This window comes from Mastomys coucha, unplaced genomic scaffold (assembly GCF_008632895.1).
Source record: "Mastomys coucha isolate ucsf_1 unplaced genomic scaffold, UCSF_Mcou_1 pScaffold20, whole genome shotgun sequence".
In the NCBI taxonomy this organism is placed as follows: domain Eukaryota; kingdom Metazoa; phylum Chordata; class Mammalia; order Rodentia; family Muridae; genus Mastomys; species Mastomys coucha.
Genome location: NW_022196903.1, coordinates 105,479,252 through 105,505,057, shown reverse-complemented (window position 1 = coordinate 105,505,057; position 25,806 = coordinate 105,479,252). Strand labels below are relative to the sequence as shown.

At 44.9% G+C, this 25,806-nt stretch overlaps 1 protein-coding gene across 1 annotated transcript in view; it reads right to left on the bottom strand.

Annotated features, from left to right (window-relative positions):
* Positions 1–5,721: 5,721 nt before the first annotated feature.
* The window catches only part of Lmcd1 (LIM and cysteine rich domains 1), a 61,251-nt gene continuing 41,166 nt past the window's right edge, over positions 5,722–25,806 (bottom strand). The window contains exons 4-6 of the mRNA XM_031382832.1: positions 19,606–19,941; positions 7,266–7,481; positions 5,722–6,337 (exon numbers count right to left, since the gene is read on the bottom strand). Coding sequence (XP_031238692.1) covers positions 6,179–6,337; positions 7,266–7,481; positions 19,606–19,941 — 711 coding nt within the window. The 3' untranslated portion in view covers positions 5,722–6,178. The remainder of the gene's footprint in view (positions 6,338–7,265; positions 7,482–19,605; positions 19,942–25,806) is intronic.

The following is a 25,806-nucleotide window of genomic DNA, read 5'->3' as shown; positions in this document are numbered from 1 at the left end:
ATCCACTCGTCTCTCTCTCTCTCTCTCTCTCTCTCTCTCTCTCTCTCTCTCTCTCTCTCTGTACTGAATAAAGGTCTCATGAGGCTGGCTAGCCTCAAACTTCTTACAAATGACTCTGGAGTCCTGATTCTTCTGACCATACTTTTCTAGTTTTGGGGTTACAGGTGTGAGCTGTCACATCTGGTTTGTGTGGTGCAGAGGATTGAACCCAGGTTTTTGTGCACACTAGGCCAGCTCTCTACCAACCTAACTTTACCCCAAGCTGCTGTAGATGTCTTTACTAATTTTCCTCTCTTGTTCCTAAGCAGAGGTTGGCCTCCCAGGTCTATGATGAGGCACTGATAGAGTACCGTAGGGCTCTGGGCACAGTGATTGGTTGAGGAATAAACATATAACCCTTAATAGCTGACCAAAGTCATCTCTGGAAAGCCCTAGAAAGAAGAGTACCATTTTCACTGGACTCATGGGCTCCAAGGAGGACCATGAGTTCTTATGGTGCTGACAGCCATGTTTGCTACACTCTGGGTGAGCCTGATGGAGAAGAGTTAAAGAATGTGGAGGAAAACTGTGGTAAGCAGAAGGGAGAGGTGGAGGAAAGAAACTGAATCTAAGCTTGAAATGTGAACTCTGGTTCTAGTTGTTGCTAAAGCTGGACCTTCTCTTGAAGGCTGACTAGAAAATTGATCCTAGAATGCTCATCCTCTCTTACCTTTGGTCTGATATATATATATATATATATATATATATATATATATATATATATATATATTCAATATATATATATATATATTGAACTGGACCATCTTCTCTTATTATAAGATATATATATATATATATATATATATATTCTATCCACAAGTTTAAATCTTCATGAAGAACAAACATACCTCAAACAGAACAACAACAACAGCAGCAACAAAACATAATGTCAGTGTTTGCAGTCCCTATTTCAGCAAAGCCAAGAGTTTGAGCACAGGATCACTTTGCATCAGGCTAGTATAGTAGGACCCTTTTATACATTGTCTGAAACAAAACAAAACAAAACAAAACAAAACATCAGCCAACCAAAAACCAGGATTCCTGGTCCCTAGTCCCCAGCATAACAAGTCTTGGCTTGTGAGCAGAGAAAGCTATGGCTGGGCATTCCTATGCCACTAGATGACCTCATTGTTTTCAGAACCTTCTCAGGGTGGAAGCCAAGTTTTGGAGCTCAAATGAGATGACCCATGGAGTCCATCTCTCAATGTCACTGTTGCTTGTGTGCCCATGAGGTAGACTTGATGAGAAATTAGGAGGACACTAGCAACAGTGCGTTTTAGGTGATTCTCCTGCAAGACAACGGTACGTGAGGCTACAGAGGCATGGGGTAGCTCTCAGGAGCTAGTCTACATTGTATGCACGGGTAGTTGTATACTGTGCTATGTGGTTTCAGGTGATAAAGAACCCACATATAGAACGTTCTTCTCTTCAGACTATTTTACTATTAAAATTGTTATTTTAGCTCTTTTGTCTAGATGTATGAGACTGCTTCATGATGAATTTGTCTTACACAAGTAGAAGGAATACTTTTCTCTATATAAGCAAAAGAAATACATACTAATGATCAGAAGTCCAATGCACTAAACTTACAGGCCAGGGACTGAGGCTGGCTTTCAGAGGTTTAGTCTATTATCATCATGGCAAGACATATGGTGGCATGAAGGTGGACATGGTGGGGGACAAGATGCTGAGAGTTCTACATCTTAATCTGCAGGCAGGAGGAATTGTATAGCACACTGGACATAGCCTGAGTATATAAGACCTCAAAACCCATCTCCATAGTGACATACTGCCTCCAACAAGACCATACCTATTCCAACAAAGCCGCATCTCCCAATAGTGCCACTCCCTCTGGCCAAGCATTCAAACAGATGAATCTATGGGTGCCATACCTATTCAAACCATCACAAGCATGTACCTCCGCTCCCAACGCAGCACCCTTTATATTCTTTTTTTCTCTTTATGTTTGACAGTCTTCTATACACACACACACACACACACACACACACACACACACACACACACGCACGCGTGTGCATTGTGTCTATGTTTACCCTCCATCACCTTCTCATACGTCTGCTTATCTGACTCTTATTGGCAACAGGAAGCCACACTGTGTGTGTGAAGTGCCACATCCAGGCCTGGTGCCTCCACTCCATGATGTTCCATTAGAGATGCATTTCTGAGAATGTTTCCTGTGTCTCATGTCTGTATCAAAACCTCATATTGACCATTATTTTAAAATCTGTCAATCAAACAGTTCAAATGAACTACAAGAATATATTGGCTTCAGAAACATGTAGTCAGATAACTAAAGTGATGTGTGGCCCTAAACTGGATCCTTTTATTTGAGAAGTCATTATTGTGACCATTGGTGATTGTGGGTAAGATCTGAGGATCCATTTTCTGACTCCGATGGCTGTGCAGTGACTCGTAGATAAGAACATCCTCCTTAGAAATCACACATTAACATTTTCATGGGAGGGCTGAAGGGTGTGTGACTCAGTGGTAGCGCTTGCTTAGCATGTGGAGGACCTTGGTTCTATCCCTAGCATGGTGAGGAAGGTTCACATGTGGCGAGTCCTGATGTCAGAAAAGATCTTTAGCCATTCTTTGCTCTCTTCTCAGCACCTTTCAAATAAGTTTGAGGTTCTATCAGCAGAAAGAAAACGAAAGCACAATTTCCCTAAAGATACTCTTGGTTCATGAGGGAAGCTAAGAAGCACCTTGGTGGAGAAGCCAAAGAGAGCATGAAGCCCTTTCTTCCCCTTCCCCCCCCCCCCCCCCCCCCGAACAAGGCTATGAGAGCCCGTTTATGTCACAGGAAGTGCCCCACCCCCACAAAGCAGGAACTGGTGCAGCCTGGGAATGGGTACCTAGCCAACTGTGTCTGCTTCAGTCTGAAATCTGTATCTGTGACCTTGATCAGTGGGAACACGGTGCAGTTAGCAAAGTGAACCACAGCAGGCGCTGGGTTCTTTGCGTTTTCCATTCTTTGCCAGGCCTTGTACAGAGGGCAAGGGAACTATGGCGGTGAGATTGTCATAAAGAAGAGCAAGGCTCCTTCCGCACTGCAAACACCTATCAAAATGTCACATTTTGTTCCCCATAAAAATGTCCAACGATTATTTGCTCATTAAAAATAAAATAAAATTTAAAAAGAAGTTTGCAAATGGAGCTTTTCACCAATAAATAATTGCGGTATGATAAGAGCTCTGGAACATTGTCAGCCTGGGGCTTACTGAGTACACAGACCAACGAGCCTAGAAAATGTAGTGATGTTGGCAGCCACTCTCCCTGCTGATTCAGGGATAGTACCATGCAACAACTGACATTGGGCATTGAAAGCCTGTGTCCTGATGTTGGTGTAGAGCCCCTCGGCTCCAGGGCTTCCTGGAAGAGGCAGAAATTCAGCATAATAAAAAATGTGATTGCGAGACAAAAATTCTATGTGAGAATCAGGGAGCCCCTGACTGTTCTGGAAGGAGAGAGTGCACAGGGGAAGAGTATTCGTGCATGCACATGTATGTGCATGTTTGTGTATGTTAGTAGCTTGTCTGGAAACAGTGTAGAGATGCTAAGGGAGAATGCAAAAAGAGCATTGTCTGACTGTTAGGCTATATAGCAGGCAGGATGTGACATAAGAGATGAGGGGAGAAGATGATGGAGTGGTACTGATCTGGACAGTCCACTGGAGGGGGAGGGGAGTCCCTAAGAGAGGACACAGACACTCCAAATGCCAGGGTAAGGCTCTTGATGCACAGGAGCAGTGACATGCATACTCCAGGAAGATACACTTGGTTGTCATCCTGTAACCAGAGGCAATCTGATCATGGTGGGGTTTCAACAGGAGGGTTCAGGCATCTAGTCATTGCCCTAACTGTCACCAACCCCAACTTGAGTCTGTTTGAATGCTCTCATGGTTCCTAGGACAGTGTCTCAGCTTTCGTGGTGTTTGTAAGGGAGGAGCAGGCTGGCCTTGTCCACTCCTGTGCCTCAAGGCCACCCACCTCATTCCCTGTGCACCGCTCACATATACAGTCTGACTTGTCTGCCTATGCCTTATAGCAACCCCTGCATCTCCATCACCAAAAACTGGGCATTAAAAAGATGAACAAGTTGTCTTCTACAGGCCCTTTGTACACAATATTTATGTACACATCTTTAACCTTTGACCCTTCCCTCTTGGTCAGATCAGGGTCAACTCATGCCAGGTCATCTCTCAGTATCAAGGCCAAGTTTCAGAAAGTTCTAAATATCAGAGTTGGTTCCTAACTTGACAGGGGGACCATTGGAGTTGAATGAGGACAAGGAGGTGCTCAGAGCTTGTCTCTGAGACAGCTCAATGGTGAGCAAGCTGAGGGGATGTAGGATAGATGTGCTGGAGGCTGATGCCCACTGCTGTAGGAGAAATTTCAAAAGTGCTGCTAGACTTGGAAAGCACATAAATGGGGCTGGAGCAGATAAGAGTCAGAGCAGCAGATGGGAATTTTTAAGGAAAGTAGTGATGGCTGGAACGTGCACTGCTGGGACCAGTGTCTTTTTCATCCTTGTATCTCTGGTAGAAAAAGACATGGCACTTAGAAATTGTGAGAAGGAAATGAATTTGAAGACTGAAAATACTCAGACCATAAAAGGGAGATAAAAATCATGCCCTAAAGCTTATTCTGTTTGGCTCACAAAATGTTCAGTTGGCAACATGTACAAATGGAGAGATTCCTCATAAAAATGCTGTAGTTTAAAAGATTTATGTTTACTGGGCACTATGTCCCATTCACGGGTTGAACAAAGGTACGCTGGGCAGCTCCTAGCACTCTGCCAGGTCTCCCGGGGAGGCTCACTAAGGAACTTTCTAGATGCTAAGGACAGCTGAGTTGGCCCTTTGGCTCCAAGGAGATCATCAACACTAGTAACCCGCTTGCCTGAAGGGAATGAGGATTTCTACAAGAATTCTTTTCTCTCCCTCTTTGTCTATCAGATTATTAAACAATTCCCCAGGGAATTGGAATTCCCTCCCAGGAATCTTATTCTGCAAGAAGAAAAAGGCTGAATGAAACCTGATGCTAGCCAGGGAGGGAATCTGTCACCCAGTAAGATTTCATACAGTGTAGACAAGCTGGTGTGACCGGTGGGTGGCAGAGACTGTGATGGCATAACAATGGGCAGGACCACACTTGGCCACGGCTGCTTAGTTATGCACACTTCTTACATCCTATTTAAACCTAGGCCTCTTGTAAGTGCCTCACAGATAGACGTGTGTGTGTGTGTGTGTGTGTGTGTGTGTGAGTCACTGGATCTCTTTGTCCCTTTCCCATATGTGGCCAAGTTAAACAAATTTCCTTTTTATGTTTTTCATTATTAATTTGGCTCTTTTAATTGGTCTATTGGGGATGGATGACTGAGCCTGGCTTGTTAGGGCTGCTATGGGCACAGGCCTGAACCCTTAATTCTAGTAACATTTCTACTTTTAGGGTACCATGAAATATGAATGTGTTTCTGTTAGGTATCTGGGGGCATGGGCAACAGAGAAAAGGAAGCGAGAGTATTAAATATTAAGCACAACTATTGAAGTAACTCATTAGCATTTACTAATCTCTTGGCAGTATCATCAGTTCAGGGGCTTGGGGTTAATCACGTGTTACAGAATCAGTGTCATAGTATAAATGACTAGATAAAAGTGTGTATGTGTGTGAAATTCATAAACCTTTTATTGATATGTTTATCATGCCAAAACATTGTTTATTGAAGATTCAGATTCCACTTGAGAAAGAGGCAAACAAATGGGAGTTGAGATTCCCATCCTGCCCCCACCTTGGAGAGATCCCATGTCCACAAGAGAATAAAAGCATATCCTACATCTACTTGATTGGATCCCTCAGAAATGCATTCTGGGAAATTTCTCCTAGGGCTCCCTTGCAGGATGCCAGTGTGTTTTTAGTGGGTTGCAGCTAGGAAACAACAAATCCATTCGAGGACTTCTTAGAATACCTCTGGTTTTGAAACTACTGACCCTCAAAGATCTACCACCGCTCAACCTAGAGTATGCACTGCTTGCTGGCTGTGGCATCCGCCCCATAGAATGGCTCCTGTCTCCTGGTGGGATCCGATAGATTCTGCTGGCCATGGGGTGGGCGGCCCTTCAGGAGCGTTTGGATTTGCTGCATGTAGGGCACAGGAGCTGACCCTTGGTGACTATGTACGCACGGCCGCTCAGCAGCTGCTCACAGCCCTCACAAATGAAGTGTTTCCGATGCCAGGCCAGGTCTTCCACGCGCTGGTAGTCTTCTGAGAAGATGATCTGGAAAGACAAGGAAGGAATGCATGATTGAAGCTCTGCCCCAGAAAGAGGGTAAATTATGGGATGGTGGCTTATCCCATTCCATTTGTGTTGTGACCTTTAAAGGCCTCTGAGAAGAAATCAGAGGCAGATGGTATGGTCATTGCCGAGCGTCATGCTTGTGTCTTAGCTTTTCAGACAGGAAAAAGAAAATACTCTTCTATAGGCAGGTTTTTATTTATCCATCTGTGAAACTTTTGGGGCAAATCCAGAGGACAGTTGTTGTCTGAGTTGGGATTATGTAACTCGCATGACCCCAACTAACAAAGGAGAAGCGACGAGTGGCCATTCTCTGAGTGCAAGGAACCAAGAGGTGGTCCCTTGGACTCAGAATAAAGTGACACCCTAGAATGACTTCTGGGCTTTCTGAATTTGTAGCACAACAGGACACATGCATGAGCTGTCATTTAGACATTTGCCAGACTTGGAAAATTATATCATCTCTCTGTACCTCCTCCCCACACAACCTGGTGCTGTCTCTCTCTCCCTCTCTTTCTCCCTCTCCCTCTCCCTCCCTCTCTCTCACCCTGTCTCTCTCTCCCTCCCTCTCTCCTCCTCCTCCTTTTATTTTTTATTTTTATTTTTTTAATACTGATATCAACTCTTCATACCTGCAGGGCAAGCATTTTACTAGCTGAGCTATCAGGGTGGTCCTCCTACATGCAGCCTCCAAAGTTCTGGGATTATAAGCAACATGTGTCACCGTTTTTTTTTTTAGCTCTGGCCCATATTGTAGATTAGAAAATAGAGGTCCGAAGTACCCAGTGAGGCCCGCCCAACTTGCTCAAATGAAGAATACATCATCAACAAAGCCACACCAACTAGTCTTGAGGTTGCACTACATAACAGGGTCACACCTACTTGCTCCCATCAGTCTACTGACTCTCACCTCATCACAGCCTGAGCATCGGGGCCTCATGCTCTCGCAGTAGTGGCGGCCACACCAGGGTGCACCATCCTTCCAGAAGTAGATGAGGTCCACCAGTGGCTCTGAGCACTTGATACACAGAAAGCACGTGGGGTGCCACTGCTTGCTGTATCCAGCCCTGTCAGCATAGACCACAGGGCTGTCAGCAGGGGCTGCTTCCTTGCAGAGCTCACAGACCTGGAAGGGATATGAAAGAGAGAGAGAGAGTATGTAACGTGTGTTTAAAAATCCAAATCCCACCCTCTCTACTTTCTGTGTGATGCTGGACAAGTTAGAAGACCTCTCTGTTCCTTGGTTTGGCCATCTGTAAAGTGGGATAAATGTATTGTCTATCTTGTGGGGACTAAATATAGTACTATCTCGATCTCCGAGATTCTTAATTTCATTAGTCTCATCACTTTTTATGTACTCATAGTTATCAGGATCTCTACATTTTTGTTGATGTGAAAAACAGGGATTGATAGTCACCTTAAGGGAAATGAAAACTATGAATGTTTAAACTACTGACCCCCTCATAATCATAAGCATAAGCTTATATGGTGTATTAACAGATGTGTTTTATGCCTGAAAACAACTGTATTTTTAAAAACAAAACAAAACAAAAATTAGTGAGAAGAACAATGTTCTACTTCAAACTATACAGTTTGAAAATCTTTTAAATAACTTACTCAGGCCAGCTGGAGTCTCTTAACTACTGCTCTGTCTGTGTTTTGCCTCGTGCCAATTTGGTTGAAATCTGTGGAGGAACTCTGGCCTCCCGCTGATAAGTTGAACTAGGAAGGGAGGAGTATTTTAATAGCCCGCCAAGAAAACAGGATATGCGTCTCTGACTCTACATCAAAATCCAACAAGCAGCGGTTTCGCAGAAGTTAGTCATGGGCCTGAGATGGTTTAGCGGGCAAGGGTGCATGCTGCCAAGCCTGATGACCTGTGTTTGACCCCCCTGCAGCCCACACAGTGGACAGAAAGAACTGACTCAAGCAAATTGTCCCCTGAACTCCACATGTATGCTGGGGTACTTGTGTGTCCCCTTAAAAATATAAACAAATAATGTCCACATACAGTGCTAGGTCATAGGAATCTTTCCTTTTGCTCAGTTTAAATAGATTTCTTGCCCTGTATTGTCTTCTGATCAGTTTTTTATTCTTGAATTATTTAAGATTTACAGAAAAAAAAAAGAGAAGGGAATTCCCACACACCATGTTCCATTTTCTCTGTTCTTAATGGCTTGTATTTGCCCATGAGCCAGCAGTAGTAAGTCACTAAGGAAGCTCATTCAGGTATCCTCAGATGTCATGTGATCCCCTTTCTCTACTTTGGTACACACCCAGGACCCCATACTTAGTCCTCTGCTGTTGCAGGCTCCTCTTTGAGGGAAGGGGTTTCTGGGAGACCTTGATAGTTTGGGGTAGTCATGATCACATACTTGGTAAAATGTATGCCAATTTGAATCTTCCTGATGTCACCATTATGGGCTAAGTTTGAGATGAAGACTTCAAAGTCATCACTGTTTCCCTTACCTGATACCTGGGGCATTTGCTGTCACTATGTCTCCTAAGGAGGAGTGTTGACCAAGGTCAACATCCTTGACCTTGACTCCCAGCTAAGACTTGGTTGTCAGGCTTGTCCACAATGAAGTTTCTTTCTTTTTTTCTCTTTGCAAGAAGCTTACTCCTTGTCCCTCATGTAAAGAACCTGCTATTCTTTCAGGGTTCAAGTAGCTACATACAATATATGGAATCTTTATAAGACCTTGATCTCACAGGTCCCCCTCAAGGTATTTTGAGAACCATTGGTTGACATATCTCCTGGATTTATGAGTGTTGTACAGCATTCTTCTTATATATTCATTCATCTGTCCATCAACCTATCTATTCATCTATTTTCCCACCCACCCACCAAACGCCACATCCATTCCCCCACCTATCTATCTGTCCACCAATCCACCCACTTCATCCATCCATCCATCCATCCATCCACCCACCCACCCATCCATCCATCCATCCATCCACCCACCTACCCACCCACTCATCCATCCATCCATCCATCCACCCATCTATTCATCCTTTCATGCCTTTCTCCCTTTATAAACATATTTTTTTTATCTTCTCAGGAATGGAAATTTGACAGTCTTACAACATAAACTCTCTTGAGCCCTTTTGAATCCTCTTCTGTGCTACAAAGCCCCAGGATGATGATGGTTCTCATGTTCTTAGGGCTTGTTTGTATGCTGCAGTATACTTGGGATACTGTACCCATCATCACACACCTGGAGGTCATTTCTGTATTAGGGAAACCTGTTGCTTTCCTTTCGAGGTATTTGATGACTTGTTCAGGGATGCACAATTTTAGAAGACAAAGCTGGAGTGAGAACCTAGGCCAAGCCACCTTCAAAGGCCAGGCTTTTAATCTGGTGTCAGCAAACAGCTGTCTGGGGTTGCTCCAGGTATTAGCAAATATTAGCAAATATTTTATCCTCAAAAAGAACTCCATTTTTCTCATTAGCAGACTTAGATTTTGAAAAAGAACTGTGCTTAATGACTACATTGTCAATTGCTGGATTAAAAACGTCATGGAAATTTGTTTTTCTCTTTTTTATGTAAAATGCTCACAGGGTGTCATAAATTTTGGCTGTTGGCTCAGAACACCGGAAATATTTACTGTCTGACCGTTCAATGTTTGCTGACCTTGGTCTTTCCTTTGGATGCCAATTTTAATTTACAAAGTACTGCCAGCCCAGCTCCCAAGTATTTACATTTTGCCGTGTTTAGATGGGGAGGTATATGTAAAAGTTTTCTATAGGGACTAAAGAGATGGATTAGCCATTAAGAATGCTTGCCGTACTTTAGAGAACTGGAGTGTGGTTCCCAGTCTGAACATCTTGTGGCACAGCCCCATGCCCAGTGACTCTCAGCTCTGGACTTGTGGCCGCTGCTCTTCCCTAGCCCTGCCTACTTGGAGACCCTTGTCCTCAAGCTTCTCCTGCCTGAGGTCCCTTGGAGGACTTGCAGCAATATACTCTTTTGCTTTTTTTTCCTAGAGCTTTTGATTTTCAGCAGGTCAGGAATTTGCCAAAGCCAAGGAGACATGTGTACTTTTAAGGGCTTCCCTTTGACAAACAGTGATGCGGACTGCTAAAACCTGGTCTGACCTGTGAACTTTGTGCAAAGTCCACCATGGCTCAGGTACTACAAAGGCAAATTTGAATGTCTAGAGGGTTTACATTTTAACACTATCCGAGGAAGCCCAGTGTGGCCATTTTTGGACTTTTTAGTAAAGGAGGTGGTACAGGCAGGCAGAATTTTCTTGGGAGTAGGGTAAAAGGCATTTAGGAGGTCATTTATCTTGAGCACATCAGCTGATTTTACTCCTTTTCCCAAGTGCCCAAACTCAGCTTTCTCATAAGAGGCTTCCCAATATCTGCCAGAGAACATTGTCTGCACGGCCCTTTCTTGTAGGGAGAGGGGATGTGTGACAAAACCTCTCAGGGGTAGGGTGAGTAAGAGGCTTTTCTCCATTCCCATACCTTTCTATGCCCTCCCCCCATAGTGTAAGATGCTTAGTTAAGTTATCAAAGGCAGTGGTTCACATTTATAATCCCAGCACCCAGGAGATGGAAGCAGGAGGATTCCCCACAACAAACTAGAGACCAGCCAGGGCAACAAGTACATGAATAGGAAAAACAAGTCAAAACGAGTGATTTTGAAGAGGATCTTGTGCTCGGGCCTAGGCGGGGTTTGAACATCTGTTTTGAGAAGGACCAGGATGGGTCAGACTTGGCTGTTGGTTGCCGAGCCTTTGTAAAGGGCCACGGGTTCCCTATTTGGGGATGTGTTCAGATTGCACTGGCATTGTCTTAGATACTCGTCCAATCGGCGTGGCACTGAGTTGCCTTTTTCTGAGAAATCATTGTCTCAGTTTAGTGGGAGAGAAAGTGCAGAGTGCTGCTACATGGCACAAAGCAGGAAGGTGCTTCTCTGCTTATGACAGGGTTAGGTCATCAGAAGTAGAAAATATGTGTTGCCATGAGTCTAACACTGCCAACGACAGCCTCCTGACTCAGCAACACAGTTCAGTAGAATCTTCATATTCATTCTTAAAATGGAGTGTCTGCCCTGCCCGATGCCATGAAAGAGAACAGTACCCATAGCTAGTCCAGGAAAAATACCAAATGTCATTGACTCAGTGTCTCCCAAACCCCTATGCCCTTTATTTATTTATTTATTTATTTTTACAACAGTGTCAGTTTCAACAATCTTAAACAGAGCTGGCGTAAGTTATGGACCACCTACGTAGCTTTACCCAGACTTTGTTTCTAAAGATGTCCCTGGAGGTTTCTGAGAAGAACAAAGTTACAGTATCCAGAAACTTGCATATTAAGGTGATCATCACATGCAGGATGTAGAGATAGAGTACCAAGGAGACCCTGCCTGACCAACGCAGCTGGGCGTTTTCCTCAGTCCAGTTCAAACACAAGAAGTATAGACTTCCGCTCAAGTAAAGCTGAGTGGATAGAGACAAGATGTCCCTATGGAATTCTGGACAAATGGCTGCTTCGAGAACAAAAGGGACCTTGTTGACACAAGCTACTTGGCCTGGATAGCTTGTTCTATCGCATGACAAGAAAAACTACACCCCCCCCCAAAAAAACCCAAACAAACAAAAAACAGCCAAGCAGTGGTGGCACACGCCTTTAATCCCAGCACTTGGGAGGCAGGTGGATTTCTGAGTTCAAGGCCAGCCTGGTCTACAGAGTGAGTTCCAGGACAGCCAGGGCTATACAGAGAAACCCTGTCCCGAAAAACAAAAAAACCCAAAAAACAAAAAACGAAAAACTACATTGAAAAGTGACACATGGAGCCATGTGGCTGCAGCATGACACAAAGGCATTGAGAATCAGGCCGAAGCAGGTTCAGGACAGTGGGCAAGAGCCATGTAGCCACAGAAATGTATCTAAGGACCAAGGTTCAGAGAGATCCAAGGGCACAGAAAGGCCTCTGTAGCTACAGTAATCTCTGCCTTAGGCTTGCCAGAAGCACATCCCAATCACACTGTTTCTCTCCTGGAAGGCTCTTATCCGAAGCTCTACCCAGTCTAAATCCAGAGTGCCTCGTGAAAATCTCACCATTGCACTCCAGTAAATATTAACACAAGGCCTTGAATTTAGGCACTGGCTTTGCTCCAATGCAAACACTCAACAATTTATTTATAAACAGCATCTCCCATGTCCTCTTATGGTGCTTAGTCCCCATCTTTGCTTCTTAGTCTCAGGTCCCACAGAAGATCCTCTCCCCCCTCCCCCCCATTTTCTTGCCTGGCATCATTTCTGCAAGCTTAGCTGTCTCCTGTTCTGTTTTCTTACACACTAGCCTTCCTAAGGCTCCAGAAGTGGCAGAAGGAGCACTCTGGGTGCATAGCGGTTAGGGACCCAGGCCTGGAATATGGTCAGTACCATGGCTTCATCCCTAGAGAAGCATAGGGGAAACTGGGGCTTTCCCAAGCCTCAGTAACAATGGTGGTCCTTGATTTATAGGAAACTCATCATCCCTGGTGGCCTTTACTGGTAACGGCCTTTTAAACAAGTGTATCTTCTTAGAGCAGGTTGCACCTGCAGGACCTTTGCTGAGAGAAGCTAAACATCAGGTGTTTTTAATTGTATCCTTGTCACTTGTTCAATATTGAGATGGGCATGAGTGCATATAAGTTACTCTCCCAAGAGAAAACAGTAGCCTGCATTTATTTTGAAATGTAGCTTGGATCATCATAAACCCAAGGACCAGCTTTGTATTAAAAAATAAGCCGATCCACAGCTGAGCAGAGAAAAATTTCATTGTGGCCTCTGTTGCAGGGGCCATGCACCATGTCTAGACCCAGGGGCATGGGATATCTGCTGTATCACATGCTTCTAGCAGAGAAAGAGAGGGGATGGAGAAGTGGATCAGCAGTTAAAAGCACTGGCGGCTCTTGTAGAGGAGTTCAGTTCCCAGTACCCACAAATCAGCTCACAACCATACATAACTCTAGTTACAGGATATCTGAATCTTCTGGCCTTGAAAGGCACCAGTCACACACATGGTCCACATATATACAGTTAGGCAAACACTCAGACAGATAAAAGTTTAAAAATGCCCTTTTTTAAATTGGAAAGAAAACACACACACACACACACACACACACAAATTTATAGGGTAATTTTTGGGGTTAGATAAAATGACATGAACATTTCCTCACTTGTACCTGGCATAAGTAAAGAATGGCAGCTCACAACATTGTAACCTCTTAATCATCATCACATTATCATCACCATGATCAACAGTATCATCACTAAGACCATCCTCACCATCCCTATTATCACCACTGGCACCATTATCACCATCATCACTATGATCATCACCATCATCATCGTCTACACAAACATCATCACCACTATTATGAATATCTCCCACCATCATCACCAACACCATCACTATCACCACCATCACAATCAACATCACTTTTTAACCTATCGAAGCAAAAAGCAAAAGAAAAACATTAAAAGGATGAAACCCAAATAATTAGAAAAAAGCTGAAGATGGTTTTGTCTGACTCAGGGGTCAGCAAACTACATTCTCCATGGATCAATTCCTGTCTACTCCCCTTCATTTTTGTAAATAAGGTTTTATTACTCATAGCCAGTCACTTGTTTAGATAGAGCCTATAGCAGCATGATACAGGGGCCATGCTGAGTAGAGGTGACAGGGCTTGCCACCTTTTATATATTCACCTTCTGTTCTTTATTGAAAATAGCTTGCCACTGGCTGTTTTAGTCAATGGAATATTATGCAGCCCACTAGAAGAAGGAAAAAAAAAATGACTGTAAAAGGCACATGCCCACATGGGAAAGTATTTGTAGTATAAAAAGTGGGATAAAGGGATTTTTTTTTTCCTTTGGAAAAATGATCTTTTTAAGTGTCATTAAAGTATCCCCACTGAGAAAGGAGAAGGCAGAGGCCAAGGAGCCTGGATACCATGGCGATTTTGAGGGCTGCTTCCAAGTTCCCACTCATGGGTACCTTGGTCAGGGACCAGGGTTGGTTGTGACTGGGTGGTTCCTCATTGGTCTCTATACCTTTATTCCAGCTCAAAATAAATAAACAAATAAATAAATAAAATAAGGTGGCTCACAGAGGGGCTGAAGCAGCTCTGAGTCCCCAAGTAGGGCTCCAGGAAAGGCAGCCAGCCTGCATAGCCCACAAGCCAAACATCTGCTCTGACAAAGAAAACTTGGAAGTCCCTTGCCCACAAATATGTCCCTTCTGGGACGGGGCCTCAGCTTGAGCTGCCAGTGGCTGTAAGTTTCCATCTGAGAGGCCCTCCTATGGAGGAGGGTGGAGTCCAAGGCCCGCTGTACCTCCCTTTGCATTTTTGTGGGGAAGTGGGGGAAAAAGCGTTGGCATCCCACTGGGTATCTTAGGATCTTGAGAATGCATTCTCAAGACTGTGGGGAGCCTCCACACACTCCTCTTCCTTGACTCTCAGTTGCTTGTTCTCAGATCACCTGACCTGAGGAACGGGCATGGAGACCTGGGAGCACTGGGGGCACACGGTAAGAATGTTTCGCCTTAGAGAGCCGAAAGTACACTTTATGCTCTGCTCTGGCATTCTGTTCCCTTCCTTGAGTTTCAAGTATGGCGTGGTGGAAAGGCGGAAATGCCTGGGCACAGTGACATGCCTGGGAATCCTGTATATTCAATTTCCAAGTGAACATCCACTGAGCTCTCCCAAAGCAAGGAAACAGCCCACATAACTGTCAGCAGTCAGAGCATGCATCAAACAGGCATCCATAAATCCTATCCAGGAGAGAAAAATGGGGGCTGGGGTCTTGAAGAGAGACTGAGGCGCTTCGGTGGCATATAGCACGGGGTTTCTGGCATTCACAACTCCTTGGCCAGAGCCTTGAGATAGATCTTCCTGAGACCCATGAGGAGAGACTTGGGCTAGGGTAGGGTGTCATTCTGCTCTTTGTAGAACCCAGAGAAAAGGGCGTTATTCTCCAGCAGGCTGGGCTGTGGGGGATGTCGGGTGCTGGGCTAGCTCCAGACCTTAGCATACACGTATCCTTTGTGGGAGCTGTTCTCAGGACTGCTCACACCACACTGCTAGCAATGACAAGACGCTGGGTCTGAATCAGCCCACCACGACTTAGCAAGCTACTATGGTTGTGTCCCAGGCTCTTCATCTGGGAAGCTGTCTCATGGTCATCACAAAGCTTTAAAGACATTTAATTAAGCCTTGGCGATTTGAAAAGCCAGCCTCTCCCTGCTTGCCTCCCTCCAGGAGTGACAGCAGATGAATTGGTGTTTGGGACTGGGGTGTTTCTTCCTTGAGACTTTCTTATGGAGTGGCCTTATTGAAGGATCCATGGCTGAGGGCGTTTCTACCATGCTTTTTTTTCTCCCACCGTCAGTGTGATGATTGCGATTTGTGATCTATTCTGAGGCTGGTGCAGACAACCACACCTTAGTTCATTGCCTAAGCAGACAGATGCACTTCTGATGATTTAGGTCAGTGTGCCCTATTGGCGGGTCTGCCTGACATACTGGACTTTGAAAGCTAAGCCTGGAGTTGGGAATCTATGAACTGACCTCATCCTTCTTAGAGGAAAGCTGCAGCCATTGGGTAGGTGGGGTTCCTACATCTTGGCTCCTGTCTAGTACTGGGATTCCCATGAATTACAGCCTGTTGTTAAGAGTTCTCCAGAGGGCTCTGGCATGACACTCCTCCGTGGAGGATGGGCATGGGGAGAATTCAGAAGCCTAATGGTCATTGCTGCTGTACTTAGGCTTTAAAGGAGGGACATGGCCTAGATTAATAAGCCTTTGGGGGCAGTGAAGGATGTATAGCATCATGCAATATGGCATGGTGAGAAATTTTAGGTGGCAGAGGGCCATGATACAGTGTCAAGGGCAAGAGTTCATGGTAGGGAGATAAAAATTAGATTCTATGTGTGTGTTTCTATAATACAGTACAAGAAACCCTGAGATTACTGGGTAGTTTTTTTTCAGTAGGATTCCTTTAACAGCATCCATCCATCCATCCATCCATCCATCCATCCATCTATCCATCCATCCATCCATGCATTCATAAGCTTCAGAGTGTGGCTCAGGCCAACACTTGGCGGTGTAGTTCCTGGGAACACAGCTTTATGGCCTGCTGTGCTGCTAAGCTGCTCTCACTGGGATTCTCTTTTCTGGTTCAAGGAGACAGAGAGCCTAGATTCTTTCTTCTGGAGCAAGTAGCAAACCCCAACTATCCAGAGGATGCTTTAACTCAGCATCCTCTGGATACTGTTATGGAAATGAGATCTTGGACAATCTACCTATTGTGTATACACCTGGGAGTCCTCACCTCCTGGCTCTCATGAGATCACTATGCCAGGCAGCTGTGAGAATTTAAAGAGACCCTGAAGGTCTGAGCAAGGTTTTGTGCTTAAGCAATGTGGACAGGGGATGCTGCTGGCTTCTTAGGTAAGACGTCATCCAAATTGTTTCTGTCTTCCAGAGCCCAGGTTGGCTTGAACATCAATTTACTTGTGGATCATGTGTGTTGATCACCAACGGTCTACCTCAAGGAAACCCACTGTAGATGCAGAGATGAACAAGCTCTCAGAACCTACAGAGAGTGTCAGATGTGACCCCATAATGACACAGTGAAATACTGAGTTAAAATTGTGGTTGATGCAAGACAAAGAACTACATCTTTCATAGACATCAGACAAATTTATCCTAACAGCTTCTTTCACTGCTCATTTCTGACTGTTGAATATGCCAGTCACTGGCCAATATTATTTCTTAACTGCTTCCAAAGTGTCATAAATATTCCCCAGAGTTAAGTATGGGCAAGAACCCAGAATCTCAGAGCATCTTTGTTCCAGTTCTATGTTGAACAAATCTGTGGGGCCCAGTCAAGGACAAGGTACATTCTCAAAACAGCATCTCTCCCTTGGGAATGACAATTCAGAGAAGTCACAATGACATCAAGAGATTCACTTCCAAGTTGGAATTCTTTAAAACTTACTCTTCAAGCATAGACAAGAGTTAAAGGGTGGATAGTGGATGGGATTGGGGTGGTGTGTGTGTGTCGGGGGGGGGACAGTTTATTAAACTAGTAACATGATGGTAACTAGATTTAGTTTCTCTTTAAAGTCTGTCACACTTATGTCCATCCCAGTCTCTTTAAAGTCTTGGGATGGGTACATATATCCACCCCAAGAAGTGAGATTTTTAACTTTTACTGGCAGGGCTTGGAGAGGTGCCTCAGTGCCTTGTTCAGTTCCCAGAACCCACAACTGTCAGCTCACAACCATCTGTAATTAATTCTAATTCCAGAGAATCCAATACCCTCTTCTGGAATCCACAGGCACCTGCATTACCATATGTACATACCCATGCAGAGACATACACAATATATACACATAACTAAAAAACAAACAAGCAAACAACCCCAAAAAAACCAAGGATCATTGCTAAATAATGTTAAAAAAAAAACCTCCAACTCAAATCTTGGAATTTTCAGCTAGAAGAACATGAGGCTGCGGCTCCTTGGATGGCAGTCCCAAGTTGGGGCAAGGTTGGGGTGGAGTAGGGAGCTACTTAAGGAACCCAGAGTCAGGAAGAACAGGATAACCAGGCTCTTGGGCTGTCTTTCTGTGGGTTGTGTGGTTTACTAGAGACTGCCAGCCTCTTTCCTGTAAGACATACTTCAGGGCCATGGTGGCTAATCTTGGTTATCCATTTGGCTGGATTGAGAATTGTCCAGGAGATTACTACAGTTCTCTGCTGGGGGTGTTTTCGAGGTCATTTCTAAAGACCATCCCAGCATAAAGGCCTTGACCTAATAAATATGGTGACTTGTTGGTAGATAATAAAGGGTAGGAGATAAGGCCTAGCTAGATCTGGGTAGTAGGTCACTGTGGACCTGCATCTAGAGGCTCTATTTTGCCTTGGCCACCTCTATTTCCTCTCTCCATTTTTTGTCTATCAGATGTTTTCCATCCAACCCCATGATCCCTCTCCAGTGACGTCCTGCTCAAGTGCATAGTGCCCACTGACTAAACCCTCTGAGACCACAAGGCAAAATGTAACCTTCCTTTCTTATGTTGCTTAGGTCAGATAATCTGGCCACAGTGATGATGACCTACAAACAGGGATCCCTGTGCTGGGACTTTCATAACCAAATGTTAAGTACTGGCAAAAGAGGCCACCTGGATGAAGGGTAAGGATAAGGCCCTCCGTGTAGAAACATAGTGGCCATCAGCATCATGGTTCCAGTCTTGGCCTGAGGAACAGCTTAAGGCAAATCTGTCCATGAGTATTTCACCCCTGAAACACAGGCTTCTCTTTTGTGCTTTCTCAGGATGGCCCCAGACATGTGCATCTTCCACACAGTTGCTAAGGAAAACTGGCAACCACACAGCTGGAACTGTGTTCTATCTCTGACCCATAGCTTGCCCCTTCAGGTCAAGTCCTCAGCCCAACGTGAGGCTATTCCCACCGATATGGGGCAGTGACCTCTCTCCTTCCTTGACTTCCTGAAAACCAAGAGATGATGACATGATGGACCAATGAACAGTGTGAAACTCACCATGTCTGGCCTCCCTAGGCTCATGTCATCCATTCCCCCAGCTTGCCACACCATCAGGCACACTGGACTGCTATTAGTATGTCAACTGTACCTTGTCTGCCTGAACTTAATGCTCAAAGGTACAAGGCTCCTGCTCCTAGCCTACTGCTTGGGTGGTCCCGAGTTACTCCTCACACATCAGTTGATCCTTTCCACATTTTCAGAGTCTGTCTCCACCCACAGGGAAGTTGGATTCCCTTTTCCTAAGCTGTGACCATTTGTTCATTGCTGGCACTCTCCTAGGGCCATGGTCCTCAACCTTCCTAATGCTGCAACCCTTTAATACAGTTCCTTGTGTTAGGCTGACCCCCGACCACCAAATGATTTTCATTGCTACTTCATAACTGTAATTTTCATACTGTTATGAATTAGAATGTAAGTATTTTTGGAATTAGAGGTTTGCCAAAGGGGTCATGACCCACAGGTTGAGAACCACTGTGCTAACCTATGCCCCTTTCCACAGGGCAGTGTCCTGGTGTTATTTTCCATGTGTGATGTCTAACACAGAGTAACAAGCATCTGCCTCATTCATTGAACATGACTAAAGGCATGAATGACAGTGGGGTATGGTAAGGTGGGACCCTGACAGCATAGCCCTAGCATGGGCAGCTTCAGTCAGATCAGAGACAGGGACACTCACATATTCCACTTCCTTGGATGGGTCACCCAGGCTGCCATTGGTGGTTGGGGCAGTGGTCTCTGTGCCCTCTGGCTTTTCCTGTGTCTTGTTTTCTTCCTTGGGCAAGCCTCCCTGCCCAGGGAGGGCCACCTCGCCTACCCCAAGAGCCTCGCTCTTGTACTGCTTGACGAATTCTTCCATAGCTTTCAGCTCATTCTCCACAAGTCCACGGCATCGAGAGGGGTCTTGATCATAGATAGGGAGCTGGTGCATGAGCTGGCGTCGGCGGTAGAGGGCACCCTCAGTACCTGTCACAGGTTGCTTCTCCTTGGGTATGAGCTCCATGTATTGCAGGCCCTAGAGGAGGGATGGGATGGAAGAGACAATGTCACATGGCTGTAGCTCATGGTCATAGAAGCTAAGACACAATCTACTTAGAACAAAAAAATGCGAATCTTCCACTCTTAGCAGTGATTACAGCAAAATGGTCTGTGAGGTTGGTCTGTGTGCATTGAGGGATTGTCTTGACTGCTAAGGAGGGGCCTAGTGTAATGTGGGAAGTGTATTCCTTGAATAGGTGCCTGAGTAGGCTAGTGAGCAATGTCCCTCCACAGGGTCTGCTTTGCATTCTTATTGAGTTCCTGCCTTAATTTTCCTTAATTATGAACTGGGACCTGAAAGTTTAAGGAAAATAAACCCTTACTTCCCCTAAGTAGATTAGAGTATTTTATCACAGCCACAGAAAGCAAACTAGGACAGCCAACCACCTTTTGTTTGAGACATGATCTCTCATTGGCCTCAGACTCACCCTGTAGGCTAGATTGCCTGGCCATCAAGCCACAGTGATCTGCTTGTCTCTGCCTTTCTAGAACTGAGGTCCCATGTGCCACCATGCCTGCTTCATAAAACATGGGTTCTGGAGGACTGAACTTAGGTCTTTACACTTGCAATCCACACACTTTAGTTTCAGAACCATCACTTGAGCCATGGACGTGTGCCTGTGTCTGAATTTATTAACTGTGGGTTTGAGGGATGCTTGCTCTCTATGATGCTGTCTTCTGACTGACACATTTAGAAATTCTCCTTGGAGATTTAACCAAGCTAGCACACATGTTAGCTTGCCACTGTGCTACCAGTTTTGACAGGTGAGAAAGAAACATTGACTTACACCTGTCAGGTGGCTCGCCATTTGCTCATTGACTAGGCATGGCGGAGCTGGCTGAGGACTGACTGTGTTATTCTGTCGTTCATTCCTTGCACACTACTGTGGTTTTCACTTGGTGATGACAATTGGGAAGAGAAAGGGTATCTGTTTATTCATTTCAATTTCTGTCAGAAGGGAACTGAAGATCAATTCGCTTTGTTGCCTGACAAGAAATGATGGTGAGATCTAATGAGATGGTTAATATTCATTGATGGCTTGACTGGCTTTAGAATCACCAGGGAAACACAATTTGGGGTGTGTCTATGAGAATGTTTCTAGGAAGGTTTAACTGAGGAAGGAGGAACCATCCCATGGCCTACGGGTCACAGAGTGAACAAAAAAAAAAAAAAAAAAAAAAAAAAAAAACAAAAAACAAAAAACAAAACAAAACAAAACAAAACAAAAAAACAGCTGAACACTGGCTATCTCTACTGTGAGAATGCACAGGCAATGTGACCAGCCACCTAGAGTTCCCGCGCTGCTACCACCTTCTCACTCTGAGGGAAACATGTCTCAAAGTATGAGAGACATAAGAAATCCTCCCTCTGTGAAGCTATGTTTGGTAGGTATTTTGCTACAAAATTGAGAAAACTAAGGAAAGTAAGTTTGCCTGTGCCGCAGAAGCAAGGCCACCACATTACAGCTCTTCTCTGGTGTTACTTGCTGAGCTGTAACCAGATGATAAAACTGTTACAGAAGCAGGGCAACAGGAATGCAGAGGATAACCTCACTTGACCTGGGCCTGCATGGGAACGTCTTCTCTCTGGCCCTACAGTTTATGTGCTTTATTGTTGTCTCTGCTGATGGAGATGCTCATGAAGGAGAAAGCGCAGTTGTAGCTTCTGTACTTAGAAGCTGTGGCCAACTTTGTGTGTGTGTCTGTGTGTGTGTGGCCTATTTACCTTCTTCTAATGAAACCAGTGAAGGTTCTGGGTTTAGCCTATCTTAGACTGACATCCAGATCCTAGGCATGCTAGCTGTATACTGCAGCTGCCTTCTCCCCCCTCTCTGGACATGTTTCTCAGATGCAAAAATTAGCACCATGCAAGCCCTGTAGGCTCTGGGATTCAGGAACAGTCCTCCGAGGCCTGCTGAGTTCTCTTTTCTTCGTACTTTCCTGTCGCTGACCTTTCTCCTATACTTAGAAGCTATGTCTGTTGACTGACCCAGTGTGTGAGAAGCTTTTAGAAAAGTCACTAAAACCTAGATTCCCAAGCACAAGTCCCAGTTCTTCAGGGCAGTTGTGACACCCAAGAGTCTGCCTGCTGGGGGTAAATCTCAGTCACTGAGGCAGAGAGTTAGTCTAAACCCTTACGCCACTGTTATTGTTTGAATGTGGAATGTCTCCCAGGGCTCATGTGTCCAAAAACTGTGTTCTTTGCTGCTGGTGTTATTCTGGGGAGCTGTAAAAGCTTTGGGAGTTGCATGACTGAGGGGGCATGCCTTGGGATTTATAACCTACTCCCAGTTCCAGCATTCACTCTCTCTGCTTCCTGCTCTACTGAGATGTGAACCATTACTGGTCATATGCTCCCACCGCCAGGGCCGTGAGCCACTCTTGCCACCCTGGCTTCCCACCTCCATGTGCTGGCTCTACCCTTTCAAAATGGGAGTCAAAATAAGCCCTTCTTCTCAAGCTGTTTCTGTCATGTGTTTTGTTACAGCAGCAAGGGGAAATTGACTAATATAACTACCTTTCAAGGAGACACCAGAAGAAACAAATGTATGAGATAAATCAGGTGGGACTCTAAGTACCTAGCCGGGAAACTGAATCGAGGCATGTTCCTGGTGCTTTTGAGATTTTGAAAACTCAAGAACGTTCCGGGAAAAAGTATGTAACACCTTAGAGGGGCTTGCATGAGTCTTTCCTTGCCTGAGGCATAGCTACAGATTCTCATTTTTGGTGAAAATGAGGCTCATTTTAGATTCACAGGCTTTGCAGTGTGGATATTGTTCCCTTCCAAATGGAACATTTTCACTTCATTTACCTCACGGGCAATACTCCTGATTAAAAGAAAAATAAATCTAATTTAAAATTGCTTTTCTTAGAAGAATATAATGAGATCATTATGAGAATATGGTATTTCATGGTTTATTAATTTTAAAATACATGTCAGCACCTCTAAGTATAGAATCCAGAGGGTCTCAAGTCAATAGCACCCCCTGTCTATGTGACTGGTAATTGTCTGAATGCTAATATGTTCACAGAGAACTATTGCTTCCTTCATAGCCAGAGATCTTCTGTTTAGTGCGTCCCAGGGATGGGAGGTCAGGGGAGTCATAAAGGTCAAGGCCACAGTATGAGAAACTTAGAAGCAAGTTGTTTATTCTGAGTGACTCTTTTCCATCTCTGCTCCTCCCCTCATTAATAGCTTGCCTGGTTCCTCCTGTCCATCCTCTGTGCACCTAACTGACCTGAATCTCACCACTAGGAACTAGACTCACTTGGAATTATGGGAGTGAACATGTAAGCTTCTACTGAAAATCACATTGAGCTGATCAGAGGTGCCACAATGTGAGTGCTGACGGTCCCCCAAGATTCATGTATTAATGAGTTGGTTTCCTGCTTGGTGCTCCTGGGAGATGGTGGACACTTGAAAGAGGTGGAATATAATGGGGCTTGGGAACAAGCCTTTGAAGGGGTAGAGAGAAACCTTGGTCCTTTCTTGCTTCCTTGTTGTGAAGGGAGCAGCTTTCCTCATGTCCCTACTATAGTGTCACACATACCTACATGATACAGAACCAGGAGCCCAAATACCCTTTCCTCTTTATAAGTTGATCATCTTATGAATTTGCTATAGCAATGGGAAGCTTAACAATATGTGGGAGAAGAAACTGGGATGGGTATGTCCTAGGCCTCGTAGTCACTGATTTTTTTTTAAATAAGTAAATTCTAAAGAAGACAAGAGTCATGTGCCCACCATCAGTCAGATTGATATCTGATTGTGGGTACCTACTTGTTGGCTGTGCCCTAGATTCCAGGAACCACCTCCACCTCCCATCTCAGTCTTTGCTGGCATAGTACCCTTGGTCAACTCCAGGCATATCTGCACATGTCCAGTTGCTTTTCAAGTACTTTCCCAGAAACAGATGTTGGTCAGAGTCCTGGGAAGCTAGGGAGCAGGCTCAGCAGCTAATCCATCTACCCAAGTGCCTGACCTCTGTGGACCTCAATTTCACCATCTATTAAGTTCAAGGCAGGCTGCATGACCAGTAGGAGAAGACCCAGGCAACCTTGCCACCTTCCCTACTCACACCAGAGAGTAAAAAAATTGCTGGTTCACTCCAGCTAACAGCTTAAAGAGGGTCAAAGGGGACAAAGGACTCTACCTAGCCAAATAGGCCAAGATCCTCTAGACAGTACCGGGATAAACAGATCCCCTGGGACATCACATAGCTGGTGCCCCATTGAGAAGGAATTCTTCCTGGCCTTGTATTAGGGGGCAACAAGTGTAGTGGTTTTTGTTTTTAGTTATTGAGAAATAACAAGTGGATTATAACATGACTGTTACCAAGGCAGCCCTCGAGAACAGAGGCTCAGTCCTTTGGGTGTTTAGAAAATAGTGAAGAGACTTTTGTAGGCTACCCAATTACAATCAGATTGGGCATTCCTGGAAGGGAGCCCTCAGGCAGGTTCTTTAATATGCATAGTGGAAACAGATGCCTTAGAGTCAGATCAGTCTCCAGGAGGACCATGAGAGGGGGCAGGGGAGGGGCTGTGACCATCAGAAGACAGTGAGACATGACAGCTGAATAAATCAATGTCTCAGTCATAGTACAGAGCCCTGGAGATGGATTATGACAGAGCTTTGTGTGGCCAAGCCACCCACACAGACCTTCTGTAGGTGCTGCCCAAGGAATATCTTGGCCCCACTATTCAAAGTAGGGATTTGGGAAAGTGGAGGCAAGAACTTTGCTCCTCTGAAACATCTTGCTGATTCCAGTTGTTGAAGCAGCCTAGGTGTGGGATTCATCTCTTGGGGGAACAATTGCTTATCTTGCTAGGGCACTGTGTTCCCCCTACTGAGAAGAGCTCACTCAGGATCTTTCTCAGCCCGGGCATCCAGGCACTTACCATGGACTAACATAATATAGAATAAGATAACAGAGTTAGAAGTTTGTTGGTTTAACAGTGGAGGGAATAGACCACGCACAGTATGGTAGATCTTACCACATTCCACAACTATCAGCTTACCCTTTAATTCTTATGGAAGCCTAGGAGGAAGGCACTGATCTATAACCTGGGAAACAGGCGCAGAGGGTTAAGTAAGCCCCAGAATCATACTATACAGTAGTGACAGCTTTAAGCCCAGTCCTAGCTTGTATCTCAAGCTCTTTTCTTCCCTGTCACTTGGTATCAGGATCTCCTGTCCCTTAGCTGTGTCTATTTCTCTGGCCTTCAGTAACTGCTCCACCCCTTGCTAGGAGTCCCGTAGCACTGGTACTCATTATCTCTGCAACCATTGTGTCCCTTATCAATTCTGCATTGCTCGTGGGTATATCTGCAAATGGTTTCTTGCCTGGGCCTTGAGAACAGAAGCTTTCCTTCCTTGGGAGTGCGTGTTCCTCTTGCAACTGTGTGGTGGCTCCATCTTTGCATTGTCAAGAACCCTGAACATCTACAGTTGCCATTGGCTTGTGCTGTGAGGCTGGAAGTTCTGGCCTTGCCATTGCTTCTCTATCTGTGCTCATGACAGACATTGCTAGTCGATCCTTGATGAAGAGCTCACTCAGGATCCTTCTCAGCCCAGGCATCCAGGCACTTACCATGGACTAACATAATATAGAATAAGATAACAGAGTTAGAAGTCTGGGCCTCAGTGATGGCTGGCACTGGTCTGGGTTTTGTAAGAGACCATCTTCTAGGTGTCTCTAGGAACATCATTAAAGTCACATTACCCAGATCTTTAGGGAGAGGTAGCCCAGTTGGAAAGACTCATCTAGGATTTATGGATTTCCTTGGGGCCAATGGAATGTTTTGCTCTGCATCTCTCAGGGACATCTCAGGTGGAGAGACT